Genomic DNA, 14,309 nt, shown 5'->3' with positions numbered 1-14,309 from the left:
TTTTATTTTTTTACTCCAGAGCTAATGATTTATTTATTTTCACAAGAAATGAGTCCTGATTAAATCCTGGTCTCAGAATAACAGACTAAAATAACTTTATCTAATTGTGAGTAGTTATTCTTAGATGATCAGATAATGAAGTTGTGATGTTGAGATAATAAATAATTTAAAAAATGTATTCAGTCTTCAGTCAGATTTTGTATTTTCAGTCAAAACTCCATCATACGTCAGTGATGATCATTTGGTTTTAAGCTAAAGTTCAACATTTTAAAGAGAATTCATGTCATTATGCTGAATGTGAAGCTACATTTTATCTTAGCTTAGCATAAAGACTGGAAACAGATGGACACAACAACCAGAACCTGTAAAACCCACAGGTTATTAGTTAGGAAACAACACTGCACAGGTGTTAAGACTCCTGTGCTTCAACAGACACACATTTCTGTCCAACTTTAACATATTTGATGATTTGTTCATATGTTCATACAGCTTAACCACCTGTCTCTACTGCTGTAGAGTCCTTGTATTTTTCCACTGTGCTTGTGAATGTATTCTCTAGTAGTATATTCTTTTTCTTTATTTCTAATTTTACTACTGGCCGTACAGAACAGTATTCTGTAGAAGACGATCACTACAGTGTTGTGTTGTGTTGTCGTCCTCTACTTTGTTATTCCAGCATCCACCACCAGACAGCGGCAAAGTAACCAATCAAGTCCATCACAGGGAATCCAAACCTGACATGTCCACCTTCACTTTGACAAACAGCGTGTCGTCTTTGACATACGCAGCGTTCGGAGGAGTTTCTAGTTTGTCCAGAGAGATGAAGCACGAGAACCCGACGGCGATGTTGCTCCCAGTCCCGGCAGCCGGCTGCTGGAAACTCTTGGACATGGGGTCGGGTCTGAAGTTCAGACTGCGGTGGTTTCCGGCACCACTTTGGTCCAGAATGGACAGAGACACGGTCTGTCTGAACGGCCACGGTAGCAGAGCGTCGAAGTCTCCGGGCATCAGGACCACATAGAGCGACAGGTGTGTCCCTCTTCCCTCTCCGTCCCCGTTCAGATAGGCTTTGACGGCCATTTTGTAGCCACAGCCTCCCGTGTGGAACGGCGTGCTGCTCAGACACAGACACTCACCTTTCACCTCGGCTTCCTTCCTCTTCTTGAAGTCCTGGATCTTCCAGATCAGTTTCCCATCGTAGGACGTGGCCTCCAGTTCCTGCAGCCGCTGCTTGTTGCGATTGAGCTGAGAGGTGTGGACGTCCAGGAGGCCGGAGTGGCGCCTCAGATTCTCCTCCAAAGATCCTGGAGCAGCAGGAGTAACAACAACAGTGTTCACTGAGATGCAGAGACATAGACTGTCTTTACACTGCACGGTTCAAGTGGCCCAATTCCGATTTTTTCCTCTCAAGTGGCTCAGATCGGATCTGTAACATGAACGTGTAAACGGGACAAATGCGCATTGAATCGGATATTGTCAGATCAGATTCAGGCTAGTTAGGCTGTCTTTACACTGCAGGTCTTGATGCCCAATTCCGATTTGTTGCCTATATCCGATTTTTTTGACGGTCTATTTACATGTTCTATCAGAAGTGACCCAGATCTGATAATCTGCATTTACACCTGCTGTGCTTGCATGAAACGACCCGCTGGAAATAAACTAGTGATTTCAGGAAATTGTCACGTAATAATATAAGAATATTTTTAAACAAAGGTGAGTCTGGTGTTCAGAGTTTATATCCAACACGTCACTTACAAAGTGAACGTTACAAAATAACGTTAGTGAAGTGGCTGCGTGGAGCGGAGCTGCTGTGAGATGAGCAGCTGAGTGACGGTGACAGTTGTGCCACCGTTTGATCCTCCGTCGCTCACGTCGTGAGGACGGGACAGCCTCACACATTTGTATACAATGTTTGTTTTTCCTCTCTTGATTTCTTATCGGCTCGGTTCAGTTTTTGCCGGTAGGAAAACGTGAAATCTGGTGTTTATCTCGCGCTCCCTCGCTTGCCCTCGTATCGATCCGCATAGAAATGAATGTTACTGTAGTGGCTATGTGAAAACAAGAACTAGTGAGGGGGAAAAAAACAGACGCGCGGACACCACAAAAATTATTTTTTTATTTATTTAAACCTTTATTTTAACTCGTTGGTCACTGAGGTTTCCCTCATTTACAGGGACGACGAGTTTATTAAACACTGTCACGCCTGTGACAGTGATTTCATTTTGATTTATTTCATTCATGGTATTCTCACATAGTTGCACATATACATTGTGTACACATTTAAATTCTGATTACAGCTGGCCACAGCTGGCCACGGTAGTCCAGGTCAGCCCCACATGTCAATCACTGACTACAGAGGTTCAGCGAGACGCGTGAGCAAGTGAATTAATATTATCATTGATGACGTATGACACGCATTGCCAGGGAAGATCCGATCTGTCTGTTTAGACTGCAGACGCATTGGCAGAGATCCGATTTGTATCTGATTTATTTCCACATATAACGTGCAGTGTAAAGACAGCCTTATATGTGGAAATAATTCAGATACAAATCAGATCTCTGCCAATGCGTCTGCAGTCTAAACAGACAGATCGGATCTTTCCTGGCAATGCGTGTCATACGTCATCAATGATAATATTAATTCACAGGAATTATTACAGTGTTTCATTTCCGTGGTGTCCGTGCGTCTGTTTTTTTCCCCCCTCACTAGTTCTTGTTTTCATATAGGCCTACAGACAGTAACATTCATTTCTATGCGGATCGATACGAGGGCAAGCGAGGGAGTGTGAAAAAAGAGAGCATGCGCGAGATGAACATCAGATTTTCCTACCGGCAAAAACTGAACCGAGCCGAAAAGAAATCAAGAGAGGAAAAATAAACAATGTACACAAATGTGTGAGGCTGTCCCGCTCCGCTCCACGCAGCCACTTCACTAACTTTATTTTGTAACGTTCACTTTGTAAGTGACGTGTTATAATAATATATGATATAAACTCTGAACACCAGACTCACCTTTGTTTAAAAATATTATTATATTATTACGTGACAATCTCCTGAAATCACTAGTTTATTTCCAGCGGGTTGTTTCATGCAGCACAGCAGGTGTAAATGCAGATGATCAGATATGGGTCACTTCTGATAGAACATGTAAATAGACCGTCAAAAAAATCGGATATAGGCAACAAATGGGAATTGGGCATCAAGGCCTGCAGTGTAAAGACAGCCATAAACACAGATTTGATTGGTCCAAGTCCAGGTGTTTTTACCCAGATGTTCTCTGAGGGCCTCGGCCGCCGACACCTTCTGCATCACAGCATCCAGAGACTTTCTGAGCTGCTCCAGCTCCTCCAGACCAGGAAGTGCTCGAGACACCTGCTTGATGCCCAGCTGGACGGTGGACAGGACGTCCTCCTGCCTGCTCAGAGTCCTCTGATCACACACACACACACACACACACAGACAGACAGAGACCTGGTTAATGCTGCTGCTCCAAGGACACATTCATCACGATATCAGAAAACTGTACAAACATAAAAATACATATGTTTCAATTGTTAAAGGGACAACAAGGAGTTTCTATTTGGTTATAAAAAAGTCTGATATTAATGTGGATGAATCTCCGTTACCACTTGTTAATGGTCCATTTTAGATAAATCTATGGTTTTGTCTCTATGGTTATTTTGTTATTATTAGTGGTGGTGGAAATGCTGGGCGAGCCGACCAGCGTTTCTTTACTTTCGGTTTCGTGGCGAGTCATGAGAATAACGCCGCCGTATGAATCTCCGTTTATGGTGGGAACTACGACGGTATGTGATCGTCTTCCAACCTCTGACTTTAATTCTTGATGAATGAAAACATGAGTCTGTCTTGCACCGGTCAAAGAATTTCACGGTGCGGAGGCTCATAAATGTAGTGTGGAAACACTTTGCTTTAACAAAACTCCTCGTTGTCCCTTTAAACAAGATCCCAAAATAGTTTCCTGACTGATTCCTTGAACTTGACTTGTGTTCAGATTGATCAGCACGGATAAAGATGGTGTCCAGAAGAGACGGTGTTTCATTCATAGATGATGAGAGTGAGTTAAACCTGAGCTGTAGAGACGGTGTGTTCATGGACGTCGCTCTGCTGCAGCAGTGGAGTGATCTTCTTCTGCAGACCGGCCAGCAGTAAACTGTCCGTCTGGACGTCCTGCTGCCTCAGCAGCACCTCCTCCTGGAGAACCTCCACCTGACCAGGGACATCACACTCTCATGTTGTCAAACTGAAGGACTTGTTTTCTATGGCAAGCCATTTTAACATTTAAAAGCTAAGTTTGACTCTCCAGAATTAACATTGTAGATATCAACAACGTCTTTCTGACTGGTCCTAACTACATTTTGAATAGTTGGATTTTTTATTCAAGATCTCTGTAATTCAGTTTTGCCTCTTGTCAAAAAGAACATTTCAGATCCACAACTACGTTCTTCCTAGGACAGATGACGTCACTGTAACCATTCATGTGTATGGGGTTTGTCATTACAGATATCTACAATTCAGTTGCAGATATCCACTATGTGAATTACAGATATCTGTAACTGAATTACAACTAGTACTAATTCCAGTTTGAGATATCTACAATTTGATTCTGACTAGTCATAATTCCATTTACAGATATCTACAACGTCATTTCACCTATTCAAAACTTAATTACAGATATCTGAACAGGGACATGTAGATATCTTTAATTGAGGTGAATTAAAGATATCTTGAACTGGAATTATGACTAGTCAGAATCAAATTGTAGATATCTCAAAGTGGAATTAGTACTAGTTGTAATTCAGTTACAGATATCTGTAATGCACATAGTGGATATCTGCAACTGAATTGTAGATATCTGTAATGACAAACCCCATACACATGAATGGTTACAGTGAAGGAAGAACGTAGTTGTGGATCTGAAATGACAATTGTGGATAGGAAGAATGTAGTTGCAGATATCTGAAATGTTCTTTTTGACTAGAGGCAAAACTGAATTACAGAGATCTACAGCACATATCCAGTCTGGCTTTTAAATGTTAAATGGCTTGCCATAGTTTTCTGAATTTGTAGCACATTTGGTGAGTCTGACTCACCTGCTGCTCCAGGTTGATGTTGCTCTTCAGCAGCAGCAGGATGTGATTATTGACGGCAGCGTCTTCATGCAGCTTCACGTTCCCTCGTTTGTCCTGTGGGTCAAAGACTCAGTGTGAGGTAACAGCCCATCGTTAATAAAGAGTCAGAGCTCAGCTGTGTGAAGAACACACCTGTACACAGCAGCCGAACTTCTTAAAGGAGCAGTCCACCTGAACCTCAGGACACCACTCTCTGTGCTCCGTCAGCTGAAAGACAAACACACACTGAGAACCGTCACATTTTTTGACGTTGATGAGGAAAACTTGACTTGGTCATCTGCTGTGATCCCAGGAAGCCCCTGGAGTTCCTCAGCTGTCGTAGCTACATGACTGTGTTTGTACAGGGAGGTGTCTCCATTTATTAAGTCAATGCAACGTTTCGACCAAAAGAAGGTCTTCCTGGCCTAAAATAGGCACTGGATGTTCGCAAAACTACTCTGTTTTTCAGATCTGATTCAAGAACATCTGTTTTGAATCGAGTTACAACAAACCCCAGAATCTTTTTTTCCTGCCTCCCCCTATGTGTCAAGATACTCTCTGCCAAATGTTATAGTTGTATGACTATTTATGCCATTGTAGTACCTAAATATTTGCATTTACATCATTTCACCAGCCAAATGACCCCAGAAAGGGGTTTTGTCCCCTGTAGCTTTCCAGCAGCTAGTTGACCGGGTTGTCCACCCAGGTTTTAATCCTTCAAGTTCCTACAGATCATTTCTGCTGTCAAACCTTTTACAACGCTCCCTGTCTGGTTTTTTGCTTTGCCCCCTGGGTACAATTTTTCTTTCTTAGCATACGTGATGTTTTACAAGTACAAAGCAGCTGTATTATGCCCAAGACGAATTTCCCTCCCGGGACAAATAAAGTTTATTTGATTTGATACAACAGCAGAGCTGCCAGTCCAGAATAACGTTAAACCGCTTTCTCTGGGTTTAATCCATTTATAATTGTCTAGAACAGAGTTTCGTATTTCTTTTTTAAAACATCACAAGTTTCTTGATTTTTTAACCTCATCATCTAGTTTGTTCCACTGTTTGACACCAGTGACTGAGATAGAAAAGGTCTTTAGCCGAGTTCTCACTCTCCTCTGCCTAAATAACATATTTCCCCTCAGATTGTGTGTCACTTCTCTGTCTATGAACAAACCTTGTAAGTTATGCGGAAGGTCTGTACATAATCTGCAGAGTTTTGTAGTTGCATTGATGAACAACTGGTTTGTGTGTCTCTGTACTGGGCATAGTGTAGGATTCTTACGGCTCTTTTTTGAAGTGTGAACAGGGGGTGCATGACACTTTTGTACGTGTTTCCCCACACTTCTGCACAGTATTGCAAATGTGGTGATACTATGCTGAATATATTACATGGAGAGACTTCTGATTTAATCATTTTTGAGCTTTCCATAGTACGGACGGACTCACTCCTGGCCAACTGGTTTTGCAAGTGTTTTATGTGCAGTGGTCTCCAACTTCACATATCATCGATATAATCATGGCTGACCAGTGTACCTGTAGACCTCACCTTGTGTCTGGGAACCTTCTGGGAGCAGCTGTTGGGACAGTGGACCTCCACATCTGGACATGAGCTCTGCACGTGATCCTGGAAAACAAAACAAAACAAAACAAAAACATGAGACCAACGAGCCTGAGTTTAGTTTAGTTTAGTTTAGTTTAGTTTAGTTTAGTTTAAGTTTATTTCTGACATGTAAAAGAAATTAAACATAATACAGAAATGGACAGACATAACAAATAAAAACTTTGCAAAGACAACATATGAACAAAAAAATAAAATAAAATAAAATAAATAAATTGAAAATAAAGATAATTTGATTTTTTTATTTGTTTGTTTTTTCATATCCGAAAAGGAGTGGGAAGAAGTAAAACTTATGTACTCCCACCCCTTATTCATAAATTATCTATCAAGTTATCTAGTCATTATAGTCTATAGTATACAATAAATTACTTTATCAGTTATTTAACTGGATTTATTCTAATATATATTTAGATTTATTCTAACATATGATTACTAATCTTTATCTCTCTATATAGTCATATACATATAAAAACATATACAAACACATTCATACATACAAAGACAAACTGAAAGTAACAGGAGTGAGGGCTGAACAGAGCGTTCCACCTGGGATTTTGTTACAATCAATTAAGTGTTTGTCTGATTTACTTGAAATATCTTAAGTCTGCTTGTGAATTGGGTACTGTTTCTGTAAGTTAATGTCATTATGAGGAACGTATGTGTTTGAACATCTGATCATTTCATAACTATGGTAATAGCTACACTGTGGAAATGAATAAGGTCCAGCAATATGTATATGTTGTTTGTATTGTTTTTGTTTTGTTGTTTTGTCTTGTTTTGTCTTGTAGATCGTTGTGAGTTGTTGTGGTTATGGATGTGTTGTTATTGTGTTGATGGTGTGATGTGTTTTTGTATTCATCGAATGCAATGGATAGTTCATCTGTGAAGGTCGACTCCAGGCAGAATAGCGATGGCCTTAGCCAAAGCTAACGGAGATCTAAATAAATGAAATGAAATGAAAAATGAGATGGGAGAGCTGACCTGGAGGAGGCTGAGGCAGAGCGCCTGTCTGCAGTGTGGACACGGCTCCATGCGGTGAGGACAGGTGGAGCTCAGGTGCTGCTGCAGGTGTCTCCTCTGCAGCGCCGCCCCGCAGCCGGGATTGGTGCACTGCACCTGCTCGTACTGACACGACCTCAGGTGGTCCTGCAATGGAGACGATCTGTGGTTGGATGAAGATCTTAAAGGTGCATTGTGTAGGAATTCCTCCCATCAAGCGTTGTGGTTGTAAATCGCAAGCAACTCAGTCGTATTTTTCATGCTGCATTCACGTGAAATTGGGCAGACGGCAGACAGACGACAGCCGCTGCACGTAACAGCTTAAAGGGATAGTAGCATTTGTTTTAAAGTGGGGTTGTATGATCTACGAATAGCCCCTAAGTACTTTAATTGCAGTAGAAGACTCTCTGCACTCCTCCCGTTAGCAACGCCAGCCCATAATAGCCCTGCCCAGAGATTTACAACATACAGTGTTGTGAACAGACCCAAAGAAACGGCCTATTTTCGCGGCCTAAAAGAGGTTTTACCTGAAAAAAAATACACAGTTCCATTGTTCACTATAATATAATTTTTTCCAGCCTTTCAAAGTGCAGGAAAAACACAGTTTTTATTTGGACCTAACCAACTGCTGATCGGCGGGCGCTAACCCTGGGCGGAGGGATGCGTGAGTTGGTTAGGTCCAAATAAAAACTGTGTTTTTCCTGCACTTTGAAAGGCTGGAAAAAATTATATTATAGCGAACAATGGAACTGTGTATTTTTTTTTCAGGTAAAACCTCTTTTAGGCCGTGAAAATAGGCCGTTTCTTTGGGTCTGTTCACAACACTGTATGTTGTAAATCTCTGGGCAGGGCTATTATGGGCTGGCGTTGCTAACGGGAGGAGTGCAGAGAGTCTTCTACTGCAATTAAAGTACTTAGGGGCTATTTGTAGATCATACAACCCCACTTTAAAAAAAATGATACTATCCCTTTAAACAAGCCTCTATGTAAACAAGTGGTCCGTCAGCACGAGGCAAAACAACACACGTGACAATATGTTGTCATGGCGATGTGGTATTGTTTTACCGTCTTTCTCTGGACTTCTGTGACTAAAACGACATCTGGTTTGTTAGCGACGGCCGTCTGCCCGACTGCAGGTGAATGCAGCATCAGTGTAACATGGCAGCAGCACCGAGCTTACCCGCTCCATGGAGATATGAATGATATGAACGGCTCATTCAGAGCTGAAAGGAACACTTCACTTTGTTGATGCTAATGAAAAACAGACTTTTGAACCAAATAATCCATTTTCCTGAATAGACAACAGGAGAAGTTACACATTGTCCCTTTAAGGAGCGCACAGCAGTGAATCACTTTTTACCTGCAGGTGATGTAACTCGGTGACAGAGATGCATTGTGGGGAGTTGGTGCAGAAAACTTCCAGACCGGAGATTTCTCGTTTGCAGCAGTTGTCCTGGAAAACCTGCAGCGACACAACTCATCAGCGTCTTTAACCGCCACACGTTCCAGATGGTCACACCAGAGCAGTAAGAGTGTATTAATCCACCACTGAAAATAATCCCAACGATTTGTGTGTGTTCCTGACTAGGGAAGTCATGATTACTTGTTTTCACAATTAATCGCGGTATTAAACGCCACAATTAATTAATCGTTAAGATTCTTAAATACCGTCACTTTCCAAAAAAGATTATGTAGGAAACACAGAGGCAGATGTGCACAAAAGTGAAGGTAAATGTAAGAAATACTGGTCCATTTACCTAACGTAACATACAATTGGTAGGAATTTAAATGTTAGCGTCTCATTTGTGATAAAAAACAAACAATTGAATAAACTTAAACATTTGGTATAGATGACAATTAATGATTTGAATATTTAAAACACTTCCCCTGGAGGATTAATAATTGGTTTTACTGTGTATGAATAGTAGATACTTAAAATATTTATTGTAAACATTTGTAATGTAATTATATTTTGACTGTATTTGATTTTACACATTCATATGTTGTGAAATTAATTAATGCATAATAATCGTGATAATCGTAACACCGTGATTATTTCTCTGACAATAATCGTACAAAGAAAATCTATAATCGTGACATCCCTAGTCCTGACCTCAGCTGGTGTGATCACGGCTCCGTCCTCTGGACAAACTGGACTGGACGGTGAAGAACTTTCCCTGAAACGCAGAGAAATTCAGAGTGATAAGGACTCTCATTTGGTATTGTTTTATGGGTTTAAAGGGACAACGAGGAGTTTTGGAAAAGCGAAGTGTTTTCACACTACATTTATGAGCCTCCGCACCGTGAAATTCTTTGACCAGCGCAAGACAGATTCATGTTTTCATTCATCAAGAATTAAAGTCAGAGGTTGGAAGACGATCACATACCGTCGTAGTTCCCACCATAAACGGAGATTCATACGGCGGCGTTATTCTCATGACTCGCCACGAAACCGAAAGTAAAGAAACGCTGGTCGGCTCGCCCAGCATTTCCACCACCACTAATAATAACAAAATAACCATAGAGACAAAACCATAGATTTATCTAAAATGGACCATTAACAAGTGGTAACGGAGATTCATCCACATTAACATGAGACTTTTTTAGAACCAAATAGAAACTCCTCGTTGTCCCTTTAAGGTGGACTATGACAATAAAAGTGCATGTTGGGTGGACCGGCTCCTACAGTAGTCCTTGGAGGCAGTGGAAGCAGTAGATGTGTCCACAGGAGTTCTGCTGGGGGTTCAGGACAACTCCTTTACAGATGGGACAGACGAACTCCTCCTTCAGCTTCAGCACAAACTTCAGGGAATGCTGGATGGACGTCAGCTCCGACTCCCAGGAGCCCACGGGACCGGACAGCCTGGCCCTGGACTCCTCCGACCCCAGCCTGGACTCGGCGTCCGACCGCCTCAGAGACCCCTCAGACTGCAGACTGGACTGGTCCGGTCCTCCGGGGTCTGCTGTGGCCATGGGTCTGCAGGAGACCAGACACATCACACAGGAGCAGTGGTGGACAGTAACGGAGTAAATTTACTTGAGTACTGTACTTAAGTACATATCCAGAGGATTTGTACTTTACTTGAGTATTAGATTTCTTTGGTACTTATTACTCTTACTTGAAAACATAGGTTTTTGAAAGTTGGACTGTGTTGTGCGTGTAATCACTCTGCGACTGAGTCTCTGGTTAGTCATTGGCCTTGTCACTACCTGAGGCAACTGAAGAATGCCGGGATCCAGAACCAGCTGATGGTGAACTTTTACAACTGTGCCATCAGCAGCGTTGTGACGTACGGTTTCCTTGTGTGGTTGTCCAGCTGCACTAAGGCCGAACAGCAGGCACTCCAGCGGGTGGTAAAAACAGAGATCAGTAGGCTACCATCTGCACCTCCCGCTGTCTGAAGAGAGTGCCTAACATCCTGCGTGACCAACACCACCCGGCCCATCACCTGGTCCACCTGCTGCCCTCAGGTAGAAGGTACAGGGCCTTATCTACCAGAACCACCAGGAAGGCCCACAGCCTGTACCCTCGGGCAGTGAGGCTGCTCAACTGGGGAGCGTGCCTATGTTCCCTCAGCCCTATATTCCCTCAGCCCTATGTTCCCTCAGCCCTATGTTCCCTCAGCCCTATGTTCCCTCAGCCCTATGTTCCCTCTGGACTCTCTCTACCTATCTGGACTCTGTCTATCTGGCCTGTCTAGCCTCTACCGGGTCTTTTTACTAAACTTAACCAACTCTTTTCTTCATTGCCTAAACCCAACCAATGGTGGGACCAAAGCGCTGTGGGAACATAGGGCCTAATTTTCAGTGACAACAAAAGTTAGTCAATGACCCCCGCCCCCCTTTCACATGGACAGTAACCACACTCCACCTCACAATGGGGTCATCCCTATGTTCCCTCAGCCCTATGTTCCCTCATTTCTAACTTTTGTTGTCACTGAAAATTAGGCCCTATTCCCACAGCCCTTTGGTCCCACCATTGGTTGGGTTTAGGCAATGAAGAAAGGAGTTGGTTAAGTTTAGTAAAAAGACCAGGTAGAGGCTAGACAGGCCAGATAGACAGAGTCCAGATAGGTAGAGAGAGTCCAGAGGTAACATAGGGCTGAGGGAACATAGGGCTGAGGGAACATAGGGCTGAGGGAACATAGGCACGCTCCCCTTACAATAACTGTGAACTGGTCTATACTACCTCTGACCATGTTCTCTGATGCCCCTGTTTCTGTTTTTGTCTTTCTTTTGTTTACACTCCACGCCCCCCCCCCCCCCCCCTCCCTCACATGGACAGTAACCACCCTCCACCTCACAACAACTGTGAACTGGCCTTTTCACTGTGTAAGCTTGTATGCTCCAACGTCATTTCATTGTTATTTATGGCAATGACAAATAAATGATGATTGATTGATTGACATCATGATAGTCAATGATTATTCCACCTGATCAGAAACTGAGACTCAGACCGGACGTCGCACATCCGCGCAGCGCACGTGCTTTCAATGCAGGCACGTGCACTCCACTCACTCACACACGTTTGTCTCCTTTTATAGTGTTAACAGCATCTTTAGTGGAACGGTGTTTGAACCATGTGAACCATGTGAACCGTGTTCAGCAGTGGATCCGGTCTCTGCTGTTTGAATGAGGGGAATCCCCCCCCACCATCCCCCCACCACTCCTCCTGCTGCTGCTGCTGCTGCGGCTCGGTTCGGTTTAACTTGAACCTGAACCTGAATCCTCCTTCAACCAGAGACAGAGCAGGCTTCAGTCTGTTCTAACTTCCTGACACTCCTCTGTCTCTCTCTCTGTCTCTCTGTTTCAGCCTGTCGCCTCGCCGCGCTCGGACCCGGACCTTCTTTACTTTCACTTTCCTCTCTCTCTCTCTCTCTCCGTCGCTTCTTCTAACGGCGGTGGCCAGTGGGTCTCGGTGCTCGGTGCCGGTGCCGGCTCTTACCTCTGTCCGTGAAGCGCCGCCTCACCCCGGGGAACAGCTCCTGGCTGCGGCCGGCGGCTCCAGCGGCTCCAGCGGATCGATGAGACTGATCGATCAGATCAGAACTGAACTGACCGGGGATCAGCCGCAGCAGCAGCAGCAGCACAAGAAGAAGGAGAAGCAGAAGAGGAGGAAACTATAACAGCAGGAAGTGACTTAACATCAGCAACAATACAACAGTGCTCAAAACTGGCTGTTATCTAAACACATTATTTTGCCCCCATTAAATTGGATGTCATTTTCATTTCATTTTTTTTTCTTTTTTTCATTTTTCGATTTATTTTATTCATGGTATGTACATTCTCACATAGTTGCACATACATAGTGTACACATTGTCACCATGAATGAAAAGGAGCAGGATGAAGAAAACGTATAATACCTGCTCCTCTCTGTTGTTATAGTTACATTGGCTTACTTCAACACCAATATTATTCTCTGTTTCAAAATATTAAAGATGATGAAACATAGTAATGACAAGGAAACAAACAAAATAACGGTAAACACCACTCTTCTATCTATCTTTTTCTTTTTTCCCTTCTTTTTCTCTTTCTCCTTCTTCTTTTTTGTAGATACTTATCTTTTCTTTTTTAAACATTTTCTTAAACTGAGACATACTTGTACAACTTTTCAATTCCTTGCTTTGTGAATGCCATAGTTTTACACCTGCAACAGAAATACACATTTGTTTTAAGCTTAGCCTTGCAAATGTGTGTTTAAGATCAAGCTTCGATCAAGGTTGGACTACAGTTAAAGGAAAAGAACTTGGACTTTTTGGTGAACACTTTAATTTCCTTTGGAAAACATTTTATCAACAGATGTAAATACCTCAAAGTGAAACCCCACTTCAATGGATGGATAAACGAACTCAGAATGTATAAAAAATCTTTGCATTAACATGAAAAGCAAAAATGCCCTAAGGTTATTTTCTTTGCTGGACTTATTTACTATTGTGGACTGAGACCCTCACATTCTCTTTTCTTTTTCTTTTTGTTCTTGATTGATCAAGATAGCTGATTCAGCACTGTGCATTTACCAATGTGCCTTTAATGTTTGTATTGTAGATACTTCAATTAAAAAAAGGAGAAAAAAAAACAGTGCTGCTGCTGCGAGTACACATGAGTCCGGACAATAACAATTATATACTAATTAATATAATCAATAAAAACTGAGCCAAGACTGAAGTAAAAAAAAAAAAAAAAGGTGCCTGTAGAAGTAGTTAAGGGCGCACCATGCTGAATTCTCATTGTTATTACTGAGGTGTAATTATCAACTCATTGATTACAATGATGTTGAGTAAAATAAAAATATCTAAATCTATTATTGGACTTGGAGTCTGTAAAATAAAGCTATATAGGCTATATATTATTAGTTTGTACATTATATGATCAGGTTGTTCTGCGGTTTCGTTGTAACATTTCAGATGATTGTAGTTTAGTTAAAGCAGAAGTAAGGTGAATGTTATAAGTCTTAAATAGTCGTATCTTCCGACAGCAATCACTTCTATAGAGCAGTGGCGTGCACAGACTTTTTGAAGGGCAGGGGCGATTGGGAAAAAAAGGGCACATATAGCGCGTCCTCACCACTG

General features: G+C 42.3%; 1 protein-coding gene across 1 annotated transcript; it reads right to left on the bottom strand.

The window, feature by feature from the left end:
• Window positions 1-74: 74 nt before the first annotated feature.
• On the bottom strand, window positions 75-12,871 carry traf5 (Tnf receptor-associated factor 5). Its single transcript, XM_085787679.1, has 11 exons — window positions 12,685-12,871; window positions 10,426-10,716; window positions 9,853-9,916; window positions 9,100-9,201; window positions 7,722-7,886; window positions 6,669-6,746; window positions 5,283-5,357; window positions 5,112-5,204; window positions 4,087-4,227; window positions 3,267-3,429; window positions 75-1,304 (listed from the first exon to the last, which is right to left on the bottom strand). The coding sequence occupies exons 2-11, from the start codon at window positions 10,710-10,712 to the stop codon at window positions 718-720; spliced, it is 1,755 nt and encodes a 584-aa protein (XP_085643805.1). The 5' UTR covers window positions 10,713-10,716; window positions 12,685-12,871; the 3' UTR covers window positions 75-717.
• Between the last annotated feature and the right edge of the window lie 1,438 nt (window positions 12,872-14,309).

Source organism: Trachurus japonicus, chromosome 1 (assembly GCF_045865225.1).
Source record: "Trachurus japonicus isolate A0001 chromosome 1, Traja_1.0".
NCBI classification, from domain to species: Eukaryota; Metazoa; Chordata; class Actinopteri; order Carangiformes; family Carangidae; genus Trachurus; species Trachurus japonicus.
The sequence above is the reverse complement of the archived record's forward strand: the minus strand, read 5'-3'. Positions and strand labels throughout refer to the sequence as shown.

What these genes read in the sequence shown, in the direction of transcription:
- traf5 (XM_085787679.1), bottom strand. Translation starts at nt 10,712, where the DNA reads ATGGCCACAGCAGACCCCGGAGGACCGGACCAGTCCAGTCTGCAGTCT. An exon ending in CCGAGTTACATCACCTGCAG is followed by an intron (nt 7,887 to 9,099) that starts GTAAAAAGTGAT and finishes TCTCCATTGCAG; the next exon opens with GACCACCTGAGGTCGTGTCA. An exon ending in ACATCAACCTGGAGCAGCAG is followed by an intron (nt 4,228 to 5,111) that starts GTGAGTCAGACT and finishes GTCCCTGGTCAG; the next exon opens with GTGGAGGTTCTCCAGGAGGA.